The sequence below is a fragment of the Salvelinus namaycush genome, chromosome 2, assembly GCF_016432855.1.
Source record: "Salvelinus namaycush isolate Seneca chromosome 2, SaNama_1.0, whole genome shotgun sequence".
Classification (NCBI taxonomy): Eukaryota; Metazoa; Chordata; class Actinopteri; order Salmoniformes; family Salmonidae; genus Salvelinus; species Salvelinus namaycush.
Window position 1 is genome coordinate 27,526,462 of NC_052308.1, and position 21,787 is coordinate 27,548,248.

Consider the following 21,787-nt stretch of genomic DNA (forward strand, 5'->3'; position numbering starts at 1 on the left):
GAGAGGATGTTTATTTTTCTCCTGAGTTTACATGACAAGTCAAGAAAAGTCATTTTAACTTGTCCACACTGCAAACTGAAGTTAAATAAGAAAAACTTCAAAACACATTTACGAAGAAAGCATACACATTGCGAATCATGATTCGAATCAACGAATCATCCAGCGATCATACACTGTTTACTAGGGGGCAGGGATACCGACGTTAAGGCTAATCTGAAGATGGTGCTGGCTAAAGCTGAAACTGGCGAGTGTAGAGAGTATAGAGATATTGTTATCCACGTCGGCACCAACGATGTTAGGATGAAACAGTCAGAGGTCACCAAGCGCAACATAGCTTCAGCCTGTAAATCAGCTAGAAAGATGTGTCGGCATCGAGTAATTGTCTCTGGCCCCCTCCCAGTTAGGGGGAGTGATGAGCTCTACAGCAGAGTCTCACAACTCAATCGCTGGTTGAACACTGTTTTCTGCCCCTCCCAACAGATAGAATTTGTAGATAATTGGCCCTCTTTCTGGGACTCACCCACAAACAGGACCAAGCCTGGCCTGTTGAGGAGTGACGGACTCCATCCTAGCTGGAGGAGTGCTCTCGTCTTATCTACCAACATAGACAGGGCTCTAACTCCTCTAGCTCCACAATGAAATAGGGTGCAGGCCAGGCAGCAGGCTGTTAGCCAGCCTGCCAGCTTAGTGGAGTCTGCCACTAGCACAATCAGTGTAGTCAGCTCAGCTATCCCCATTGAGACCGTGTCTGTGCCTCGACCTAGGTTGGGCAAAACTAAACATGGCGGTGTTTGCCTTAGCAATCTCACTAGAATAAAGACCTCCTCCATTCCTGCCATTATTGAAAGAGATTGTGATACCTCACATCTCAAAATAGGGCTACTTAATGTTAGATCCCTCACTTCAAAGGCAGTTATAGTCAATGAACTAATCACTGATCATAATCTTGATGTGATTGGCCTGACTGAAACATGGCTTAAGCCTGATGAATTTACTGTGTTAAATGAGGCCTCACCTCCTGGTTACACTAGTGACCATATCCTCCGTACATCCTGCAAAGGCGGAGGTGTTGCTAACATTTACGATAGCAAATTTCAATTCACAAAAAAAAAAAAAACGTTTTCGTCTTTTGAGCTTCTAGTCATGAAATCTATGCAGCCCACTCAATCACTTTTTATAGCTACTGTTTACAGGCCTCCTGGGCCATATACAGCGTTCCTCACTGAGTTCCCTGAATTCCTATCGGACCTTGTAGTCATAGCAGATAATATTCAAATTTTTGGTGATTTTAATATTCACATGGAAAAGTCCACAGACCCACTCCAAAAGGCTTTCGGAGACATCATCGACTCAGTGGGTTTTGTCCAACATGTCTCTGGACCTACTCACTGTCACAGTCATACTCTGGACCTAGTTTTGTCCCATGGAATAAATGTTGTGGATCTTAATGTTTTTCCTCATAATCCTGGACTATCGGACCACCATTTTATTACGTTTGTAATCGCAACAAATAATCTGCTCAGACCCCAACCAAGGAGCATCAAAAGTCGTGCTATAAATTCTCAGACAACCCAAAGATTTCTTGATGACCTTCCAGACTCCCTCTGCCTACCCAAAGATGTCAGAGGACAAAAATCAGCCACACCAAACTGGAAGTCTTCCGACTAGCTTGGAAAGACAGTACCGTGCAGAATCGAAGAGCCCTCACTGCTGCTCGTTCATCCTATTTTTCCAACTTAATTGAGGAAAATAAGACCAATCCTAAATATTTTTTTGATACTGTCGCAAAGCTAACTAAAAAGCAGCATTCCCCAAGAGAGGATGGCTTTCACTTCAGCAGTAATAAATTCATGAACTTCTTTGAGGAAAAGATCATGATCATTAGAAAGCAAATTACGGACTCCTCTTTAAATCTGCGTATTCCTCCAAAGCTCAGTTGTCCTGAGTCTGCACAACTCTGCCAGGACCTAGGATCAAGAGAGACACTCAAGTGTTTTAGTACTATATCTCTTGACAAAACGATGAAAATAATCATGGGCTCTAAACCTTCAAGCTGCATACTGGACCCTATTCCAACTAAACTACTGAAAGAGCTGCTTCCTGTGCTTGGCCCTCCTATGTTGAACATAATAAACGTCTCTCTATCCACCGGATGTGTATCAAACTCACTAAAAGTGGCAGTAATAAAGCCTCTCTTGAAAAAGCCAAACCTTGACCCAGAAAATATAAAAAACTATCGGCCTATATCGAATCTTCCATTCCTCTCAAAAAAAATTGAAAAAGCTGTGTGCAGCAACTCACTGCTTTCCTGAAGACAAACAATGTATACGAAATGCTTCAGTCTGGTTTTAGACCCCATCATAGCACTGAGACTGCACTTGTGAAGTTGGTAAATTACCTTTTAATGGCGTCAGACCGAGGCTCTGCATCTATTCGGTTCGACCTGTGCCTGTGCCTGCACTCTGGAGGGGCCGGGCTAAAGTGGGCATTCAGCCTGGAGGAGTGGTGCCAAGGCTGCGCACCAGAGCTCCAGTGCTCCCCCACAGCCCGGTTCATCCGGTGCCTCCTCTACGCACCAGGCCTCCTGTAGGTCTCCCCAGCCTGGTGGGCCCTGTGGCAGCCCCACGCACCAGGCTGTCTCTGCGTCTCCTCCCTCCAGAGTCATCCTCCAATCCGGACCCTCCAGAGTCGCCCTCCAGTCTGGATCCTCCAGCGACGCCCTCCAGTCCGGACCCTCCAGAGGCGCCCTTCCATCCGGAGCTTCCAGAGGCGCCCTTCAGTCCGGAGCTTCCAGAGGCGCCCTTCAGTCCGGAGCTTCCAGAGGCGCCCTTCAGTCCGGAGCTTCCAGAGGCGCCCTTCAGTCCGGAGCTTCCAGAAGCGCCCTCCAGTCCGGAGCTCCCGACGAGGGTCCCCAGTCCGGGGCCCGCTACGAGGGTGCCCAGTCCGGCCCCCGCAACGAGGGTGCCTAGTCCGGGGCCCGCAACGAGGGTGCTCAGTCCGGGGCCCGCAACGAGGGTGCCCAGTCCAGGGCCCGCAACGAGAGTCCCCAGTCCGGGGTCGGCGGCGAGGGTCCCCGCACCAGAGGTGCCACCAAAGTGAGGTGAGCCAGCGGTGGAGCGGGGTCTGCGTCCCACACCTGAGCCGCCGCCGCGGATAGATGCCCACCCAGACCCTCCCCTATAGGTTTAGGTTTTGCGGCCGGAGTCCGCAACTTTGGGGGGGTACTGTCACGCCCTGACCTTAGAGATCCTTTTAATGTCTCTATTTTGGTTTGGTCAGGGCGTGAGTTGGGGTGGGCATTCTATGTTTTGTGTTTCTATGATTTTATATTTCTATGTTTTGGCCGGGTATGGTTCTCAATCAGGGACAGCTGTCTATCGTTGTCTCTGATTGGGAACCATACTTAGGTATCCTTTTTTCCCCACCTGTCTTTGTGGGAAGTTGACTTTGTTTAGGGCACATAGCCTTTGAGCTTCACGGTTTGTTTTTGTATGGTTTATTGTTTTTTGTCGGCGTCATTCTTAAATAAAGAAAATGTACGCTCACCACGCTGCACCTTGGTCCTCATCCTTCAACAGCCGTGACAAGAACCATACCCGGCCAAACAAAGAAATACAACACATAGAAAAATGAACATAGAATGCCCACCCAAATCACACCCTGACAAAACCAAAATAGAGACATAAAAAGCTCTCTAAGGTCAGGGCGTGACAGAAGCCCCAAAATTGCCCTCGCTAGAAGCCTGTGTTTCAGACATAAGGAAGTGGATGGCTGCAAACTTTCTACTTTTAAACTTGGACAAAACAGAGATGCTTGTTCTAGGTCCCAAGAAACAAAGAGATCTTCTGTTGAATCTAACAATTCATCTTGATGGTTGTACAGTCATCTCAAATAAAACTGTGAACGACCTCGGCGTTACTCTGGACCCTGATCTTTCTTTTGACGAACATATCAAGACTGTTTCAAGGACAGCTTTTTTCCATCTACGTAACATTGCAAAAATCTGAAACTTTCTGTCCAAAAATGATGCAGAAAAATGTATCCATGCTTTTGTTACTTCTAGGTTAGACTACTGCAATGCTCTACTTTCTGGCTACCCGGATAAAGCACTAAATAAACTTCAGTTAGTGCTAAATACGGATGCTAGAATCCTGACTAGAACCAACGAATTTGATCATATTACTCCAGTGCTATCCTCCCTAAACTGGCTTCCTGTTAAGGCAAGGGGTGATTTCAAGGTTTTACTGCTAACCTACAAAGCATTACATGGGCTTGCTCCTACCTATCTTTCCGATTTGGTCCTGCCGTACATACCTACACGTATGCTACGGTCACAAGACGCAGGCCTCCTAATTATCCCTCGAATTTCTAAGCAAACAGCTGGAGGCAGGGCTTTCTCCTATAGAGCTCCATTTTTATGGAATGGTCTGCCTACCCATGTGAGAGACGCAGACTCGGTCTCAACCTTTAAGTCTTTACTGAAGACTCATCTCTTCAGTGGGTCATATGATTGAGTGTAGTCTGGCCCAGGAGTGTGAAGGGGAACGGAAAGGCTCTGGAGCAATGAACCGCCCTTGCTGTCTCTGCCTGGCCGGTTCCCCTCCACTGGGATTTTCTGCCTCTAACCCTATTACAGGGGCTGAGTCACTGGCTTAGTGGTGCTCTTCCATGCCGTCCCTAGGAGGGGTGCGTCACTTGAGTGGGTTGAGTCACTGACGTGATCTTCCTGTCTGGGTTGGCGTCCCCCCTTGGTTTGTGCCGTGGCGGAGATCTTTGTGGGCTATACTCGGCCTTGTCTCAGGATGGTAAGTTGGTGGTTGAAGATGTCCCTCTAGTGGTGTGGGGGCTGTGCTTTGGCAAAGTGTGTGGGGTTATATCCTGCCTGTTTGGCCCTGTCTGGGGGTGTCATCGGATGGGGCCACAGTGTCTCCTGACGCCTCCTGTCTCAGCCTCCAGTATTTATGCTGCAGTAGTTTATGTGTTGGGGGACTAGGGTCAGTCTGTTATATCTGGAGTGCTTCTCCTGTCTTATCCGGTATCATGTGTGAATTTAAGTATGCTCTCTCTAATTTTCTCTTTCTCTTTCTCTCTTTCTTTCTTTCTCTCTCTCGGAGGACATGAGCCCTAGGACCATGCCTCTGGACTACCTGGCAGATGACTCCTTGCTGTCCCCAGTCCACCTGGCCGTGCTGCTGCTCCAGTTTCAACTGTTCTGCCTGCGGCTATGGAACCCTGACCTGTTCACCGGACGTGCTACCTGTTCCAGACCTGCTGTTTTCAACTCTCTAGAGACAGCAGGAGCGGTAGAGATACTCTTAATGATCGGCTATGAAAAGTCAACTGACATTTACTCCTGAGGTGCTGACTTGTTGCACCCTCGACAACTACTGTGATTATTATTATTTATGAACATTTGAACATCTTAGCCATGTTCTGTTATAATCTCCACCCAGCACAGCCAGAAGAGGACTGCCCACCCCTCATAGCCTGGTTCCTCTCTAGGTTTCTTCCTAGGTTTTGGCCTTTCTAGGGAGTTTTTCCTAGCCATCGTGCTTCTACACCTGCATTGCTTGCTGTTTGGGGTTTTAGGCTGGGTTTCTGTACAGCACTTTGAGATATTAGCTGATGTAAGAAGGGCTATATAAATACATTTGATTTGATTTGATTGCTTTGAAACTGTGTCCAAGGAAAGATTTTTGGCATGTGAGTGAAAGCATACACATTGCTTTGAAACGGTGTCCGAGGAAAGATTTTTGGCATGTAAGTGAAAGCATACACATTGCATTGAAACGGTGTCCGAGGAAAGATTTTTGGCATGTGAGTGCATTGATGTGAGAAATGGTGTGTTTGCAGTCGAAAATACATTTTCTGGTCTAGCAACACCCATACATGTTGTGAAAAATACTTGGGCTAATTCAGTTCCAACTGTGTTCAAAACTGTTATGCATGGTAGAGTATAAAAAGCTGTTGAATTGTACTTTTTCTTTACTTTCACATACACTGTGTTCACAGAAATATTGCTCGGATCTTGTCCCCTGGACCTTGGAGGACTTTTGGTGTGGAGGATGTTCAGGTTAGATATTCCTTTAAATTATTCCACTGAACTGTAACATTTGATTGTCATTCCTTTATTGAAAATTGAACCTTGTTCACACAACAGGGCCTACCAAAGCAAGGTTTCTCAAACAACTGTGGGGTGTTTGTTTTGATGGTAAGATGCTGGCTATTCAGTATATTATATTAGTCCTATTTCTGTTATAACATATGAAAAGTTATTATTATTTCTGTGCTTGCAGCATGCAAAGCACACTATTGTTATTGCTCATACTTTTTCTTGTTTATTATTCTTGACACTTTTTGGGACCTATTTCCTACAGTTTTTACACTACATACACAATTCACACATCAAACTCCTGCAGAGCTGTACGCTGATGGGACATCCTGTGACTTCTTGAGGGAGGGGTCTTCTACATCCTGAAATATATTCCTGGGGGGGATGTCTTCTACATCCTGAAATATATTCCTGGGGGGGGGGGGGGTGTCTTCTACATCCTGAAATATATTCCTGGGGGGATGTCTTATACATCCTGAAATATATTCCTGGGGGGGATGTCTTCTACATCCTGAAATATATTCCTGAGGGGGGGATGTCTTCTACATCCTGAAATATATTCCTGAGGGGGGGATGTCTTCTACATCCTGAAATATATTCCTGGGGGGGATGTCTTCTACATCCTGAAATATATTCCTGGGGTGGATGTCTTCTACATCCTGAAATATATTCCTGGGGGGGATGTCTTCTACATCCTGAAATATATTCCTGGGGGGGATGTCTTCTACATCCTGAAATATATTCCTGGGGTGGATGTCTTCTACATCCTGAAATATATTCCGGGGGGGGGGGGGGATGTCTTCTACATCCTGAAATATATTCCTGGGGGGGATGTCTTCTACATCCTGAAATATATTCCTGGGGTGGATGTCTTCTACATCCTGAAATATATTCCTGGGGGGATGTCTTCTACATCCTGAAATATATTCCTGGGGGGGATGTCTTCTACATCCTGAAATATATTCCTGGGGGGGGGATGTCTTCTACATCCTGAAATATATTCCTGGGGGGGTGTCTTCTACATTCTGAAATATATTACTGGGGGGGATGTCTTCTACATCCTGAAATATATTCCTGGGGGGGATGTCTTCTACATCCTGAAATATATTCCTGGGGGGGATGTCTTCTACATCCTGAAATATATTCCTGGGGTGGATGTCTTCTACATCCTGAAATATATTCCTGGGGGGGGGGGGATGTCTTCTACATCCTGAAATATATTCCTGGGGGGGATGTCTTCTACATCCTGAAATATATTCCTGGGGTGGATGTCTTCTACATCCTGAAATATATTCCTGGGGGGATGTCTTCTACATCCTGAAATATATTCCTGGGGGGGATGTCTTCTACATCCTGAAATATATTCCTGGGGGGGGGATGTCTTCTACATCCTGAAATATATTCCTGGGGGGGTGTCTTCTACATTCTGAAATATATTACTGGGGGGGATGTCTTCTACATCCTGAAATATATTCCTGGGGGGGATGTCTTATACATCCTGAAATATATTCCTGGGGTGGATGTCTTCTACATCCTGAAATATATTCCTGGGGGGAATGTCTTCTACATCCTGAAATATATTCCTGGGGTGGATGTCTTCTACATCCTGAAATATATTCCTGGGGGGATGTCTTCTACATCCTGAAATATATTCCTGGGGGGGGATGTCTTCTACATCCTGAAATATATTCCTGGGGGAATGTCTTCTACATCCTGAATATATTCCTGGGGGGGATGTCTTCTACATCCTGAAATATATTCCTGGGGGGGATGTCTTCTACATCCTGAAATATATTCCTGGGGTGGATGTCTTCTACATCCTGAAATATATTCCTGGGGGGATGTCTTCTACATCCTGAAATATATTCCTGGGGGGGATGTCTTCTACATCCTGAAATATATTCCTGGGGGGGATGTCTTCTACATCCTGAAATATATTCCTGGGGGGGATGTCTTCTACATCCTGAAATATATTCCTGGGGGGGATGTCTTCTACATCCTGAAATATATTCCTGGGGGGGATGTCTTCTACATCCTGAAATATATTCCTGGGGGGGTGTCTTCTACATCCTGAAATATATTCCTGGGGGGGTGTCTTCTACATTCTGAAATATATTACTGGGGGGGATGTCTTCTACATCCTGAAATATATTCCTGGGGGGGATGTCTTATACATCCTGAAATATATTCCTGGGGTGGATGTCTTCTACATCCTGAAATATATTCCTGGGGGGATGTCTTCTACATCCTGAAATATATTCCTGGGGTGGATGTCTTCTACATCCTGAAATATATTCCTGGGGGGGGATGTCTTCTACATCCTGAAATATATTCCTGGGGGGGGATGTCTTCTACATCCTGAAATATATTCCTGGGGGGGATGTCTTCTACATCCTGAAATATATTCCTGGGGGGGATGTCTTCTACATCCTGAAATATATTCCTGGGGTGGATGTCTTCTACATCCTGAAATATATTCCTGGGGGGATGTCTTCTACATCCTGAAATATATTCCTGGGGGGGGATGTCTTCTACATCCTGAAATATATTCCTGGGGGAATGTCTTCTACATCCTGAATATATTCCTGGGGGGGATGTCTTCTACATCCTGAAATATATTCCTGGGGGGGATGTCTTCTACATCCTGAAATATATTCCTGGGGTGGATGTCTTCTACATCCTGAAATATATTCCTGGGGGGATGTCTTCTACATCCTGAAATATATTCCTGGGGGGGGATGTCTTCTACATCCTGAAATATATTCCTGGGGGGGATGTCTTCTACATCCTGAAATATATTCCTGGGGGGGATGTCTTCTACATCCTGAAATATATTCCTGGGGGGTGGTTGGTATTATTATTATGATTTACTATGATCATTATTGTTGTTATCATAACTATCAAACTTAACAACCTATTATTTCTTAACTTACAGTACGCTCTATACATTGCAATGGAAGCACAGTGTGATTTCCCTGAGGTATGTGTAAATTATGAAATTCTCATCACTAATGGATATAATGTTTTTTGGGATCCTCATCCGATTGTGGGATTTTCTTTTTCAAAGGAAAACATGCAGCACGTTAGGCGATGGTGGTGCTTAGTTCTCCTGCAGAACTTTCCCATGCCGTAAGTCTTGAACATTATAATAACTTTTCATTTGCATTCTTAAAATCACTTGTTTCACTGTAGCCAGACTGACCTGGATATATTTTCATATTGAATGTATGTAATGTATGTCATTCACTCACTAAGGTTTGAAGAAGAGGTTGAAAGATCGAAAAAGGCTGTGAAAACAAAACACACTACAGGTAGGAGGTGTCATATGATGAGTGGTATAGTCTTAAACCAATGTTTAAACATTTACATTTAAGTCATTTAGCAGACGCTCTTATCCAGAGCGACTTACAAATTGGTGCATTCACCTTATGATATCCAGTGGAACAACCACTTTACAATAGTGCATCTAAATCTTTTAAGGGGGGGGGGGGGGGGGGTTAGAAGGATTACTTTATCCTATCCTAGGTATTCCTTAAAGAGGTGGGGTTTCAGGTGTCTCCGGAAGGTGGTGATTGACTCCGCTGACCTGGCGTCGTGAGGGAGTTTGTTCCACCATTGGGGTGCCAGAGCAGCGAACAGTTTTGACTGGACTGAGCGGGAACTGTACTTCCTCAGAGGTAGGGAGGCGAGCAGGCCAGAGGTGGATGAACGCAGTGCCCTTGTTTGGGTGTAGGGCCTGATCAGAGCCTGAAGGTACGGAGGTGCCGTTCCCCTCACAGCTCCGTAGGCAAGCACCATGGTCTTGTAGCGGATGCGAGCTTCAACTGGAAGCCAGTGGAGAGAGCGGAGGAGCGGGGTGACGTGAGAGAACTTGGGAAGGTTGAACACCAGACGGGCTGCGGCGTTCTGGATGAGTTGTAGGGGTTTAATGCACAGGCAGGGAGCCCAGCCAACAGTGAGTTGCAGTAATCCAGACGGGAGATGACAAGTGCCTGGATTAGGACCTGCGCCGCTTCCTGTGTGAGGCAGGGTCGTACTCTGCGAATGTTGTAGAGCATGAACCTACAGGAACGGGTCACCGCCTTGATGTTAGTTGAGAACGACAGGGTGTTGTCCAGGATCACGCCAAGGTTCTTAGCGCTCTGGGAGGAGGACACAATGGAGTTGTCAACCGTGATGGCGAGATCATGGAACAGGCAGTCCTTCCCCGGGAGGAAGAGCAGCTCCGTCTTGCCGAGGTTCAGCTTGAGGTGGTGATCCGTCATCCACACTGATATGTCTGCCAGACATGCAGAGATGCGATTCGCCACCTGGTTATCAGAAGGGGGAAAGGAGAAGATTAATTGTGTGTCGTCTGCATAGCAATGATAGGAGAGACCATGTGAGGATATGACAGAGCCAAGTGACTTGGTGTATAGCGAGAATAGGAGAGGGCCTAGAACAGAGCCCTGGGGGACACCAGTGGTGAGAGCACGTGGTGCGGAGACAGATTCTCGCCACGCCACCTGGTAGGAGCGACCTGTCAGGTAGGACGCAATCCAAGCGTGGGCCGCGCCGGAGATGCCCAACTCGGAGAGGGTGGAGAGGAGGATCTGATGGTTCACAGTATCAAAGGCAGCCGATAGGTCTAGAAGGATGAGAGCAGAGGAGAGAGAGTTAGCTTTAGCAGTGCGGAGCGCCTCCGTGACACAGAGAAGAGCAGTCTCAGTTGAATGACTAGTCTTGAAACCTGACTGATTTGGATCAAGAAGGTCATTCTGAGAGAGATAGCAGGAGAGCTGGCCAAGGACGGCACGTTCAAGAGTTTTGGAGAGAAAAGAAAGAAGGGATACTGGTCTGTAGTTGTTGACATCGGAGGGATCGAGTGTAGGTTTTTTCAGAAGGGGTGCAACTCTCGCTCTCTTGAAGACGGAAGGGACGTAGCCAGCGGTCAAGGATGAGTTGATGAGCGAGGTGAGGTAAGGGAGAAGGTCTCCGGAAATGGTCTGGAGAAGAGAGGAGGGGATGGGGTCAAGCGGGCAGGTTGTTGGGCGGCCGGCCGTCACAAGACGCGAGATTTCATCTGGAGAGAGAGGGGAGAAAGAGGTCAAAGCACAGGGTAGGGCAGTGTGAGCAGAACCAGCGGTGTCGTTTGACTTAGCAAATGAGGATCGGATGTTGTCGACCTTCTTTTCAAAATGGTTGACGAAGTCATCCGCAGAGAGGGAGGAGGGGGGGGGGTGAGGATTCAGGGGGGAGGAGAAGGTGGCAAAGAGCTTCCTAGGGTTAGAGGCAGATGCTTGGAATTTAGAGTGGTAGAAAGTGGCTTTAGCGGCAGAGACAGAAGAGGAAAATGTAGAGAGGAGGGAGTGAAAGGATGCCAGGTCCGCAGGGAGGCGAGTTTTCCTCCATTTCCGCTCGGCTGCCCGGAGCCCTGTTCTGTGAGCTCGCAATGAGTCGTCGAGCCACGGAGCAGGAGGGGAGGACCGAGCCGGCCTGGAGGATAGGGGACATAGAGAGTCAAAGGATGCAGAAAGGGAGGAGAGGAGGGTTGAGGAGGCAGAATCAGGAGATAGGTTGGAGAAGGTTTGAGCAGAGGGAAGAAATGATAGGATGGAAGAGGAGAGAGTAGCGGGGGAGAGAGAGCGAAGGTTGGGACGGCGCGATACCATCTGAGTAGGGGCAGAGTGGGAAGTGTTGGATGAGAGCGAGAGGGAAAAGGATACAAGGTAGTGGTCGGAGACTTGGAGGGGAGTTGCAATGAGATTAGTGGAAGAACAGCATCTAGTAAAGATGAGGTCAAGCGTATTGCCTGCCTTGTGAGTAGGGGGGGAAGGTGAGAGGGTGAGGTCAAAAGAGGAGAGGAGTGGAAAGAAGGAGTCAGAGAGGAATGAGTCAAAGGTAGACGTGGGGAGGTTAAAGTCACCCAGAACTGTGAGAGGTGAGCCATCCTCAGGAAAGGAACTAATCAAGGCGTCAAGCTCATTGATGAACTCTCCAAGGGAACCTGGAGGGCGATAAATGATAAGGATGTTAAGCTTGAAAGGGCTGGTAACCGTGACAGCATGGAATTCAAAGGAGGCGATAGACAGATGGGTCAGGGGAGAAAGAGAGAATGTCCACTTGGGAGAGATGAGGATCCCAGTGCCACCACCCCGCTGACCAGAAGCTCTCGGGGTGTGCGAGAACACGTGGGCAGACGAGGAGAGAGCAGTAGGAGTAGCAGTGTTATCTGTGGTAATCCATGTTTCCGTCAATGCCAAGAGTGCCAAATTAAAGACTTAATCCCCCCTCTCATATGATGAGTGGTATAGTCTTAAACTAATGTTTAAAGACTTAATCCCCCCTCTCCTATTATGAGTGGTATAGTCTTAAACCAGTGTTTAAAGATTTAATCCCCCCCTCTCATATGATGAGTGGTATAGTCTTAAACCAGTGTTTAAAGATTTAATCCCCCCCTCTCATATGATGAGTGGTATAGTCTTAAACCAGTGTTTAAAAACTTAACCCCCCCCAATATATTTCAGGATTTAGAAGATGTCCCCCCCTAAGAAGTCACAGCATGTTTCATCAGCATCCAGCTCTGCAGGAACAGGTACTGTATAGGCTATTAACTAAAGTAAGGTGCACTCTTTTACACACATCCCTAGAGGTTCCCTTACATTACTTAATGACCACAATCTGTTTTCATTCTAGACGATACTGAAAACAAAATGCACAGCGAACTGGGAGCTGTGAACTGGGTATGTAGTCTACTGTGTGTAAAGCTGAAGGCTTGATGCATGGCAAGATATAATAGTTGTGATGACTTGTTGAGTAGTTATAGATATCACTGAAAACCCCTTTAGTAATAGTGACTTTTGTTTGCATGGTGGTATTGTGAAAGTGGGGTGTAATTTGACTTGATCACCCAATGAGACACTACTCTTAATATTTATTCTTCCTTTTTCTTCAAGGAAGCAGATGTTCTTCTCAGGGACAGCCTAGAGGCAGCAAGGTGGTGCGAACGCCAAACATCTAAAGGCACCGTTTCCCTCCCAAGTGTAATTGGGATGGACGGGGAAGACCGTATTACAACTCTTAAAGAACTACGGTTGTATGATGGCCTGGATGAAGAGGAAAATATTCTCCTCAAGGAACCATTCATGTTCTCGTTCCAGTTAGAGAGATTATGAGATGTTCTATGTGGAGGCAGTTGACAACAAGAAAATGTTGAGCAGGAGTGAAGCCATTTGAAGAGTGGTCAAACCTTGTTTTTGTCTGCTGTGTTAATTGTTTCAATTATGAATTGTGTTATGTTGTTTAGTAAAGATGATGTAGAAGTCACCCGAGTCTCTGATCTCTTTACTGGAGCTGGTATAACTTCATGTACAGAGCACATTCATCTTGTCAGTATGTCTATGTGGTATAGTCTGTCTCCATTCTCATGAGGAAAATAAAAAGCATTATAAATCAGGATAGGTAGTAACTGTATATATGCTCAATGAAATAATATAATTACAAAGTTAGAACATTTATCAACACAATTTTAACAGTACATGACATAATTCTGTTGTTCACTGCAACAATATCAGTAGCTTGTCTCAAATATAGTAAGAAGCAAACAGTGTTACAACACATCTGCCGGTATCACTTTATATAATATTTCTTACGATCTTCAAAAATTAAATATGTTTGTATTCAACATGTCTTACGCAAATGTGTGTTTTTTTTATTCAGTGTATGACTGTCAAACCTCAGATGCACAAAAAAAGTGGGCGGGGTCAAACGATTGACTCCACCCACAATGAGCCCTGCTCCGAACTGCACAGTGCAGTCAGAGGTACTGTCTGTCTGGGGAATCTGCAGTAACTACCTCCCGCCCACATTGAGCCCTGCTCAGAACTGCACAGTGCAGTCAGAGGTACTGTCTGTCTGGGGAATCTGCAGTAACTACCTCCCGCCCACATTGAGCCCTGCTCCGAACTGCACAGTGCAGTCAGAGGTACTGTCTGTCTGGGGAATCTGCAGTAACTACCTCCTGCCCACATTGAGCCCTGCTCAGAACTGCACAGTGCAGTCAGAGGTACTGTCTGTCTGGGGAATCTGCAGTAACTACCTCCCGCCCACATTGAGCCCTGCTCAGAACTGCACAGTGCAGTCAGAGGTACTGTCTGTCTGTCTGGGGAATCTGCAGTAACTACCTCCCGCCCACATTGAGCCCTGCTCAGAACTGCACAGTGCAGTCAGAGGTACTGTCTGTCTGGGGAATCTGCAGTAACTACCTCCCGCCCACATTGAGCCCTGCTACGAACTGCACAGTGCAGTCAGAGGTACTGTCTGTCTGGGGAATCTGCAGTAACTACCTCCCGCCCACATTGAGCCCTGCTCAGAACTGCACAGTGCAGTCAGAGGTACTGTCTGTCTGGGGAATCCGCAGTAACTACCTCCCGCCCACATTGAGCCCTGCTCAGAACTGCACAGTGCAGTCAGAGGTACTGTCTGTCTGTCTGTCTGTCTGGGGAATCCGCAGTAACTACCTCCTGCCCATAGGGGCACTGCAGCACAATCACTCTGCTTGCGCACGCGGAAGGCCTAGAGCGCGCCATTGAAGAGAACCCCAACGTGATTATTTCAATTTCGCCGTCGGACTACGACTGAAATGTTTTGCTGAAAAAAAAAGGTTTTTAGACAACTAAGCGTTAAACCGACAAGGAGGATGGCATACAGAGGACAAGGGCAGAAGGTCCAGAAGGTTATGGTGCAGCCAATCGTATCCCTTTATCATGAAATACTCTGTGCAGTATTGTGTTGTAACGTTAGCCTGCTATTTTGCTCTGGCTTGTGTCTGATTCACTGTAGCTAAGTTAGCATGGTAATCATAACTAGCTAGTGGTACGTAGTTATTAATTAATGAGCCGTTGCTATTAATACACATGGACCTTAGTGTTTCGGCCAGGAACTGAAACACTATGGCCGGTTATGTAGCTAAACTTAAATGAACTTTTGAGATGGTAATGTTGCTAATGGCCAGAAAAACATGTGTAGCCAGTTAAGCAATATGTTTGTCGAGTTTCCTTGACCCCCCTCTGTCCACCAGAACCTTATTTTCAGGTATCTACAGAACGTAAGTATTGCATTTTTATATGATTTTCTTCATTTCAGTCACATGATTTGTTGTTCATAGTTGAAAATAGACCTCGTACTTTCATAATACATTACCTAGCGAGCTATCTCTCAAATGTATTCAAAGCCTCTCTTCTCCCTGCAGCGTTCTCGGATACAGGTGTGGCTGTATGAACAAGTAAACATGCGGATAGAGGGCTGCATCATCGTAAGTCCTCTTCCTCCAGTGTTTCCTCCCTTATTCTACTTGGACAAGGCTCCTGAAACTATATCTTGGCTGCTGATGCCTAGATGTGTAGTTGAAACCAACAAACCTCTCCCTCTCTCAGGGCTTTGATGAGTACATGAACCTGGTTCTGGATGATGCTGAGGAGGTTCACATGAAGACCAAGAACAGGAAACCCCTGGGTAAGTCTGAGTTTGTTTTCTGTCTTTTTTACCCCACATTTCTCAGTGTTTGTCTCTGTGTATTACATGTTGATTCATACACATTTCAGTGATAAGACTTGCAGGCTATTGTCCACGTTCCACAATATCAGTTTGTCTGTGACTAACCTCGGAGGCCCTGGCTTCTCACATTCTGTCAGGAGGAAGATAAAAAAAGGGGTGATATATGGTCCAGATGGAAACAAGCGATGTGTTGCCACTTATTAAGCCAATCAAATGTTTCGCATGGGTGGAGGTCCAAACAGAGGTTGTGTTTTTGAACATTTGTCTGACTTGCAAAAAGCTAGCTCGCATAAGATATAACATTTGCACAGGATAGGCTACCAAAACGTCGTCTGACATGATAGGAAAAGAGACACGGACCAAACAAGGAAATGCAAGGACGAAAAACAAGGAAATGCCTCTTCTGGTGGGGAGCACCTTGGAGAAAAAACACACTTCAAACCAGATGACTCTTGTGGCCTAATGCCATCAAATTGATAAAGGCCACTCCAGTTGACTAAGTCTGTAGTTTCTCATTCGTTGTCGATGATTAGTCATCTTTTTTGTCGGCAGTCTGAACGAGTGTCTCCTCCTACTGACTGCTGAAGTGTCAGTTACTCTAGACTGATCACCTGTCTCTCCACCTATCCGCCTCTCTCTCCCTCCCTACATCTGTCTCTCAGGGAGGATCATGCTGAAAGGAGATAACATCACCTTGCTACAGAGTGTTGCCACTTAACTCAACAGGACAACATCCATCTACAGCCAGCAGACAGATTTGTGGATCTTTTGGATGTTTTTCACATTCTATTTTGTCATGTTTTCTTTTCTTTTTTGCAAACAATGTTGAATCTCAAAAGTGTTTGGAACATGAATAATGTAATTTTCCTTTTATCAATGTTTCCTCCTCTGAAATAAATTGAGCTTTGTTTCTTAGTGATTCTCATTTCAATGATGACAACCAATTACTCTTTATTATCCCAAAGGGAACATAGTTAGCGAGCAGGGATCATATACGCATCACTTATTATTCTGTCGACCTGTATTCCTTCTGAGAATTGCAAAAGCCAACAAATAGGAAACCGTTAGGGTGTTACTTGGTTTCATTTGGCTACAAATTCAATTGAATCATGCTGCTTGATGCATTTTATTTGCTAGCAATATTGACCATCATACTGGCATCCACTTTTATGGTCTTTGGGTTAATGCTGTGAGGATCCACCAGATGGCGATGTGTACTCTGCAAATCATGGAAATGTAGATATATTTTCAGCGGGGATTCTATGCTTTTCTCATTTAAAAAAAAATGTAATCCAGGAAACATTGCCTGCAACATTTCAGATACCAGACAGTGCTGATTGCAGAGTAGCATTTGTCAATCAACATTTCCACACATCTTACCATAAGTGGCCATAGTATTTCATATGGTATAAATAGAGCGTATTATATAAAGCGGGATTGGCTATTTCACTGTTGGGTACAATATACCTGTAACATGATGATCTGAGTAAGCGAGGCCAGCCTTGAGTTTGCAGTTAACAATAGTATTAATAACATACAACACTAGGCCGGCTGGCTATCTGGAGGAAGTGTGATGGAAACGAGCAGCCGAGGACAGACAGGAGTTCACAAGTGGGAGAAGGAGCAAGGAGCTTCAGCAGCGAGGGCCGAGGTGTCGCCTTACAGGACAGGAGCCCTGCGCCTCATCTTAAAAGGAAGGGGTGCCACAGCTTGTGGCAGCATGCATCGCTCATCAGGCATCGTTGTCAAGTGCCAGATGACTCTCTTTGTGTTATGAGGGGAGGAATGGGCTGACTCAATGCCACACGCCTCCCACACATTCTTAAGTCAGGCTGAGAACAGTGAGACTCTACAGACGTTGGCAGTTGACTGTCACAGTGGTGCAGTTCAAGCAAACAAGTTTTACTTGAGGATTTCTGTATGTTGTAAGCCAATTGAAATTATTTTGGTGACCTTTCAGCCATAAAAAGCTTTACCAGTCACACACTCATACATACATAACAGAACATGCATAACATACAATGGCATAACATACATACATAGTCCTCCATAGGAGTGTTAGGGCCAACTCCCCTTCTCATCCATCTCTGTCTCCCCACTTCCAGACAAAAGACACAGTGCCCAGGTCAGACCCCCCCCCCTCTCCAGAGACTACTTCCTCTCCTTAGACCACTCCCTAAGCCACCTGACCCCTCTCCTACCTTGGCTTGGCTCAGCAAGGTGTGGGTCTGTATCCTGGCTACCTCCCTCCCTTTTTCTCATTCTGTCTATTCACAGCACCTTCATTGAACATGTTTTGGGGCTCAGACTCTTGTGTGGTTGTTATTTATTTCAACCTCTGCTCTGTCTATGGCCTATATCAAAACCCCATGAATAAATGTTATTCAAAAATTTCAAATACACAACATCAATACAGTACAGATGTATTGTAATGGGATTGTTATTTCAACCTCCGGGTGGCCTTGGTACATATTCTGACTCACAGGGTGGTATGCTTGTTTGTTAGTCTGTGTGTCTCCCTCTAAAGCCAGCACCCATTGATAGCATCATATCATGACCTGGACTGAGAGACTGGGAAAGAATAGGACCAGTAGGTACTTAATACATGGCGATTATATGCATGTTTATTTTGTTTATTCAAAACTTGGGTTGGAGGCCCACCCCTTCTTGTTTAAAATAAAAACATGGTCACAAAATAAAAGGTGCTTTCCTTATAGTTTTCTTTTCTTGTTTTTTTAATGTTTCTCACAAATAAAGCATTCAAATTCATCTAACCAGATATTATGTGTTTCTACGTCTAACTGGAGCAGCAGATGCAGCTAGCGATAGCTTGTGGTAATGAAAATACTACTTACTGTGTCAGCAGAAAGATAGACAGCCATCTCTGTCTTTTTTTTGTTGGGGGAAAGGGGGAATGTGTGTAAGTTTGTAACATTAAGCAACGTTAATACAACATCAGTTTAGCTAGTGCTTAGCATGATGGAATGACAAGAATTCATTGAGAAAATGTATAAATACTGTACCTCGGATTGCTCTCTGTATGTTTATCTCCTCAGAATCAATCAAATGTACAGGTATATGTATGACATTTTACCTGCAGAGATGCATTGTGTCAAACATAGCAATCTGTCACCATCTCTGACAGAATCCAGGAGAAACTGTCAGAGCCGGGGACTTTCCAGACTGTTCACCTCAGACAGGCAGACTTGGTCAGAGCAAAAAGGAAAAATAATATGTTTTCAACTTGTTCATAATCTTTATACCAAACAATCCTATTGAATGGCCATCGGCTTGGACCTGTTCACGAGGCCCTTATCTTGTTTTCACAGGGCCGTCGCGATGCACAATACATGTATTTCCCCCCACCCCCAATTAACACCGTGAATAATACGAAGGTCGCCTTTTTGTTTTAAATAGAATTTGTGAAAATGAGGAAATGTGGAGGCTTTTTAATTGTGTGACTTTGGCTGGAACACAGAATCTGATCTACAGTGGCAGGTTTGTTGAGGCCAAACCCGTACCAGAGGCGTCACGGCGTACCAGAGGCGTCACGGCGTACCAGAGGCGTCACGGCGTACCAGAGGTGGGAAAGTCACCCCAGGGTTTGGGGAAAATAGGCTGCAGGAATCATGTTAACATATGAATCCTGATGCTATTGAATCTCTATGATCAGTTATTCACGGTCTGTTGATATCTTACTGAATCTCGTGTATTAGAGCTAGGCTGGGATGAAGGCTAGCACACATAATACAGTAGCTCTTCAGGACCAGGGTTAGTGACCACTTCTGTGGTTTACTGTGTTCAAACAAGATCTATTGATTTACAATGGATATTTCATAACAATGGAAAAGGTCCTAGCTGTGCACGGCCAGGCGATAAGCCTGTGAATAGATTACTACTTCTCTCTTCACAACGACCCTTCATTTTCTCTGCAGATACTGTATATGTAGCTGTTTGTAGCTTTCCGTGATGTTACAGAATGAGAGACATATCTTTTCAGATGATTTACTTCCTGTTTTATCTCATCATGAAACTGACACCTGTTTAGCACACACACAGAGAGTGGCGGTGGCTCCAAATGAAGTGCCTAAATGTGTGGAACAAAAGATCTGCAGGGGAGCAAAAGGAGAAGCGGAACAAAAAACAAACGAGTAATGAAATTATAACAATACGGAGAGAGGGAGAGGTAGAGAGAGAAAGAAAGAGAGTTGGGTGCGGGTGCCACAATGGCACGGAACAATCGTGCCGCGTCAATGGAAAAAGAGAGGTGGGGGAGGGCTATCTGGACAATAGAGCCGGTGACAGGAGCACAATGGCTGCAGTGTTTTCAATTAGACATTATCTCATAGACCGAGTGGCAGGTCTCATTGTGTGAGGGGGCTATTTCAGGGCTGCCTTTGTGTGGGGCAGTGCCGTACCCACCTTCCCTCAATCCCCCCCGCCCCTGCCGAGAGACTGTACCCCTCCTGCGCCCCTGTGTATGTGTGTGTGCGTGTGTGTGCACCCATGGAGAGAGAGCAGGCCTTTATGCAGCCCTCCGTCAGGACAGAGGAGAATGTGGGTGGCTACTGGGACTGGACCTCAGAGAGAGAGATAGATAGATAGACAGACAGACAGACAGACAGACAGACAGACAGACAGACAGACAGACAGACAGACAGACAGACAGACAGACAGACAGACAGACAGACAGACAGACAGACAGACAGACAGACAGACAGACAGACAGACAGACAGACAGACAGACAGACAGACAGACAGACAGACAGACAGACAGACAGACAGACAGACAGACAGACAGACAGACAGACAGACAGACAGACAGACAGACAGATAGATAGATAGATAGATAGATAGATAGATAGATAGATAGATAGATAGATAGATAGATAGATAGATAGATAGATAGATTATTTTGGAACTTCTGTGAGTGTAATGTTAACTGTTCTTTTTTATTGTTTATTTCACTTTTGTATATTATTTCCCTCTTCTGCTTTGGCAATGTTAACGTATGTTTCCCATGCCAATAAAGCCCCTTGAATTGAATTGAATAGATGGTGAGAGAAAAAAACATAGAGACAGAGAGATGTATAGATAGTGAGAGAGAGAAACATAGAGACAGAGAGATAGATAGTAAGAGAGAAACAGAGAGATATATAGATAGTGAGAGAGAGAAACATAGAGACAGAGAGATAGATAGATAGTGAGAGAGAGAAACATAGAGACAGATAGATATATAGATAGATAGATAGATAGATAGATAGATAGATAGATAGATAGATAGATAGATAGATAGATAGATAGATAGATAGATAGATAGATAGATAGATAGATAGATAGTGAGAGAGAGTAAGATTGTCACGTTCTGACCATAGTTCTTTTGTGTTTTCTTTGTTTTAGTGTTGGTCAGGACGTGAGCTGAGTGGGCATTCTATGTTGTGTGTCTAGTTTTCCGTTTCTATGTTTGGCCTGATATGGTTCTCAATCAGAGGCAGATGTTAGTCATTGTCTCTGATTGGGAACCATATTTAGGTAGCCTGTTTTGTGTTGGTTTTTTGTGGGTGGTTGTCTTCTGTCTTTGTGTTCTATGCACCAGATAGGACTGTTTCGGTTTTGCCACATTTGTTATTTTGTATTTTGTAGTGTTCACGGTTTTGTCGTTATTAAACATGATGAACACTAACTACGCAGCGTCTTGGTCCGATCCCTGCTACACGAGGAGGAAATCTGCCGTTACAAACATAGAGACAGAGAGATAGATAGATAGTGAGAGAGAGAGACAAAGAGATAGATAGATAGTGAGAGAGAGAAACAGAGAGACAGAGAAGAGACAGAGAAGTTAGCTTGTCATCAGGCTTTTTCTCCAGCCCAGCAATAACACACCTGATTCCACCCATTCAACAGCCATAAGAGGCTTGACAAGCACAAGGGCCCTGGTTTGAGGCCTTCTCTTGGCTATCACCCAAATTGTTGTCACAAATAGATCGGCTTTCACATCAAAGAAAAAAATGTAATCAAATAAATATAAACTATTTGTCACATGTGCCGAATACAACAGGTGTAGACCTTATCATGACAAACACTTAACCAGCAATACAGTTCAAGAAATAGAGTTAATAAAATATATTCTAAATAAACTAA

The 21,787-nt window shown here is 45.2% G+C and overlaps 1 protein-coding gene and 1 long non-coding RNA gene across 2 annotated transcripts; both read left to right on the top strand.

Annotated features, from left to right (window-relative positions):
* Positions 1-5,603: 5,603 nt before the first annotated feature.
* LOC120025106 lies at positions 5,604-13,690 on the top strand. Its single transcript, XR_005472967.1, has 8 exons — positions 5,604-6,073; positions 6,161-6,211; positions 9,048-9,092; positions 9,180-9,241; positions 9,368-9,423; positions 12,619-12,686; positions 12,788-12,834; positions 13,048-13,690. It is a non-coding gene; the product is annotated as an uncharacterized LOC120025106 (long non-coding RNA).
* Positions 13,691-14,659: 969 nt separating this feature from the next.
* LOC120060796 (small nuclear ribonucleoprotein E) lies at positions 14,660-16,561 on the top strand. Its single transcript, XM_039010222.1, has 5 exons — positions 14,660-14,843; positions 15,171-15,197; positions 15,342-15,404; positions 15,526-15,604; positions 16,309-16,561. Exons 1-5 carry the CDS (start codon positions 14,790-14,792, stop codon positions 16,362-16,364), a joined length of 279 nt encoding a protein of 92 aa, XP_038866150.1. The 5' UTR covers positions 14,660-14,789; the 3' UTR covers positions 16,365-16,561.
* The last annotated feature ends 5,226 nt before the right edge of the window (positions 16,562-21,787 follow it).

Coding starts and splice junctions, on each gene's coding strand:
- LOC120060796 (XM_039010222.1), top strand. CDS start 14,790: ATGGCATACAGAGGACAAGGGCAGAAGGTCCAGAAGGTTATGGTGCAG. Junction 14,844..15,170: donor AGGTTATGGTGCAGCCAATC/GTATCCCTTTAT, acceptor TCTGTCCACCAG/AACCTTATTTTCAGGTATCT. Junction 15,405..15,525: donor GGATAGAGGGCTGCATCATC/GTAAGTCCTCTT, acceptor TCCCTCTCTCAG/GGCTTTGATGAGTACATGAA.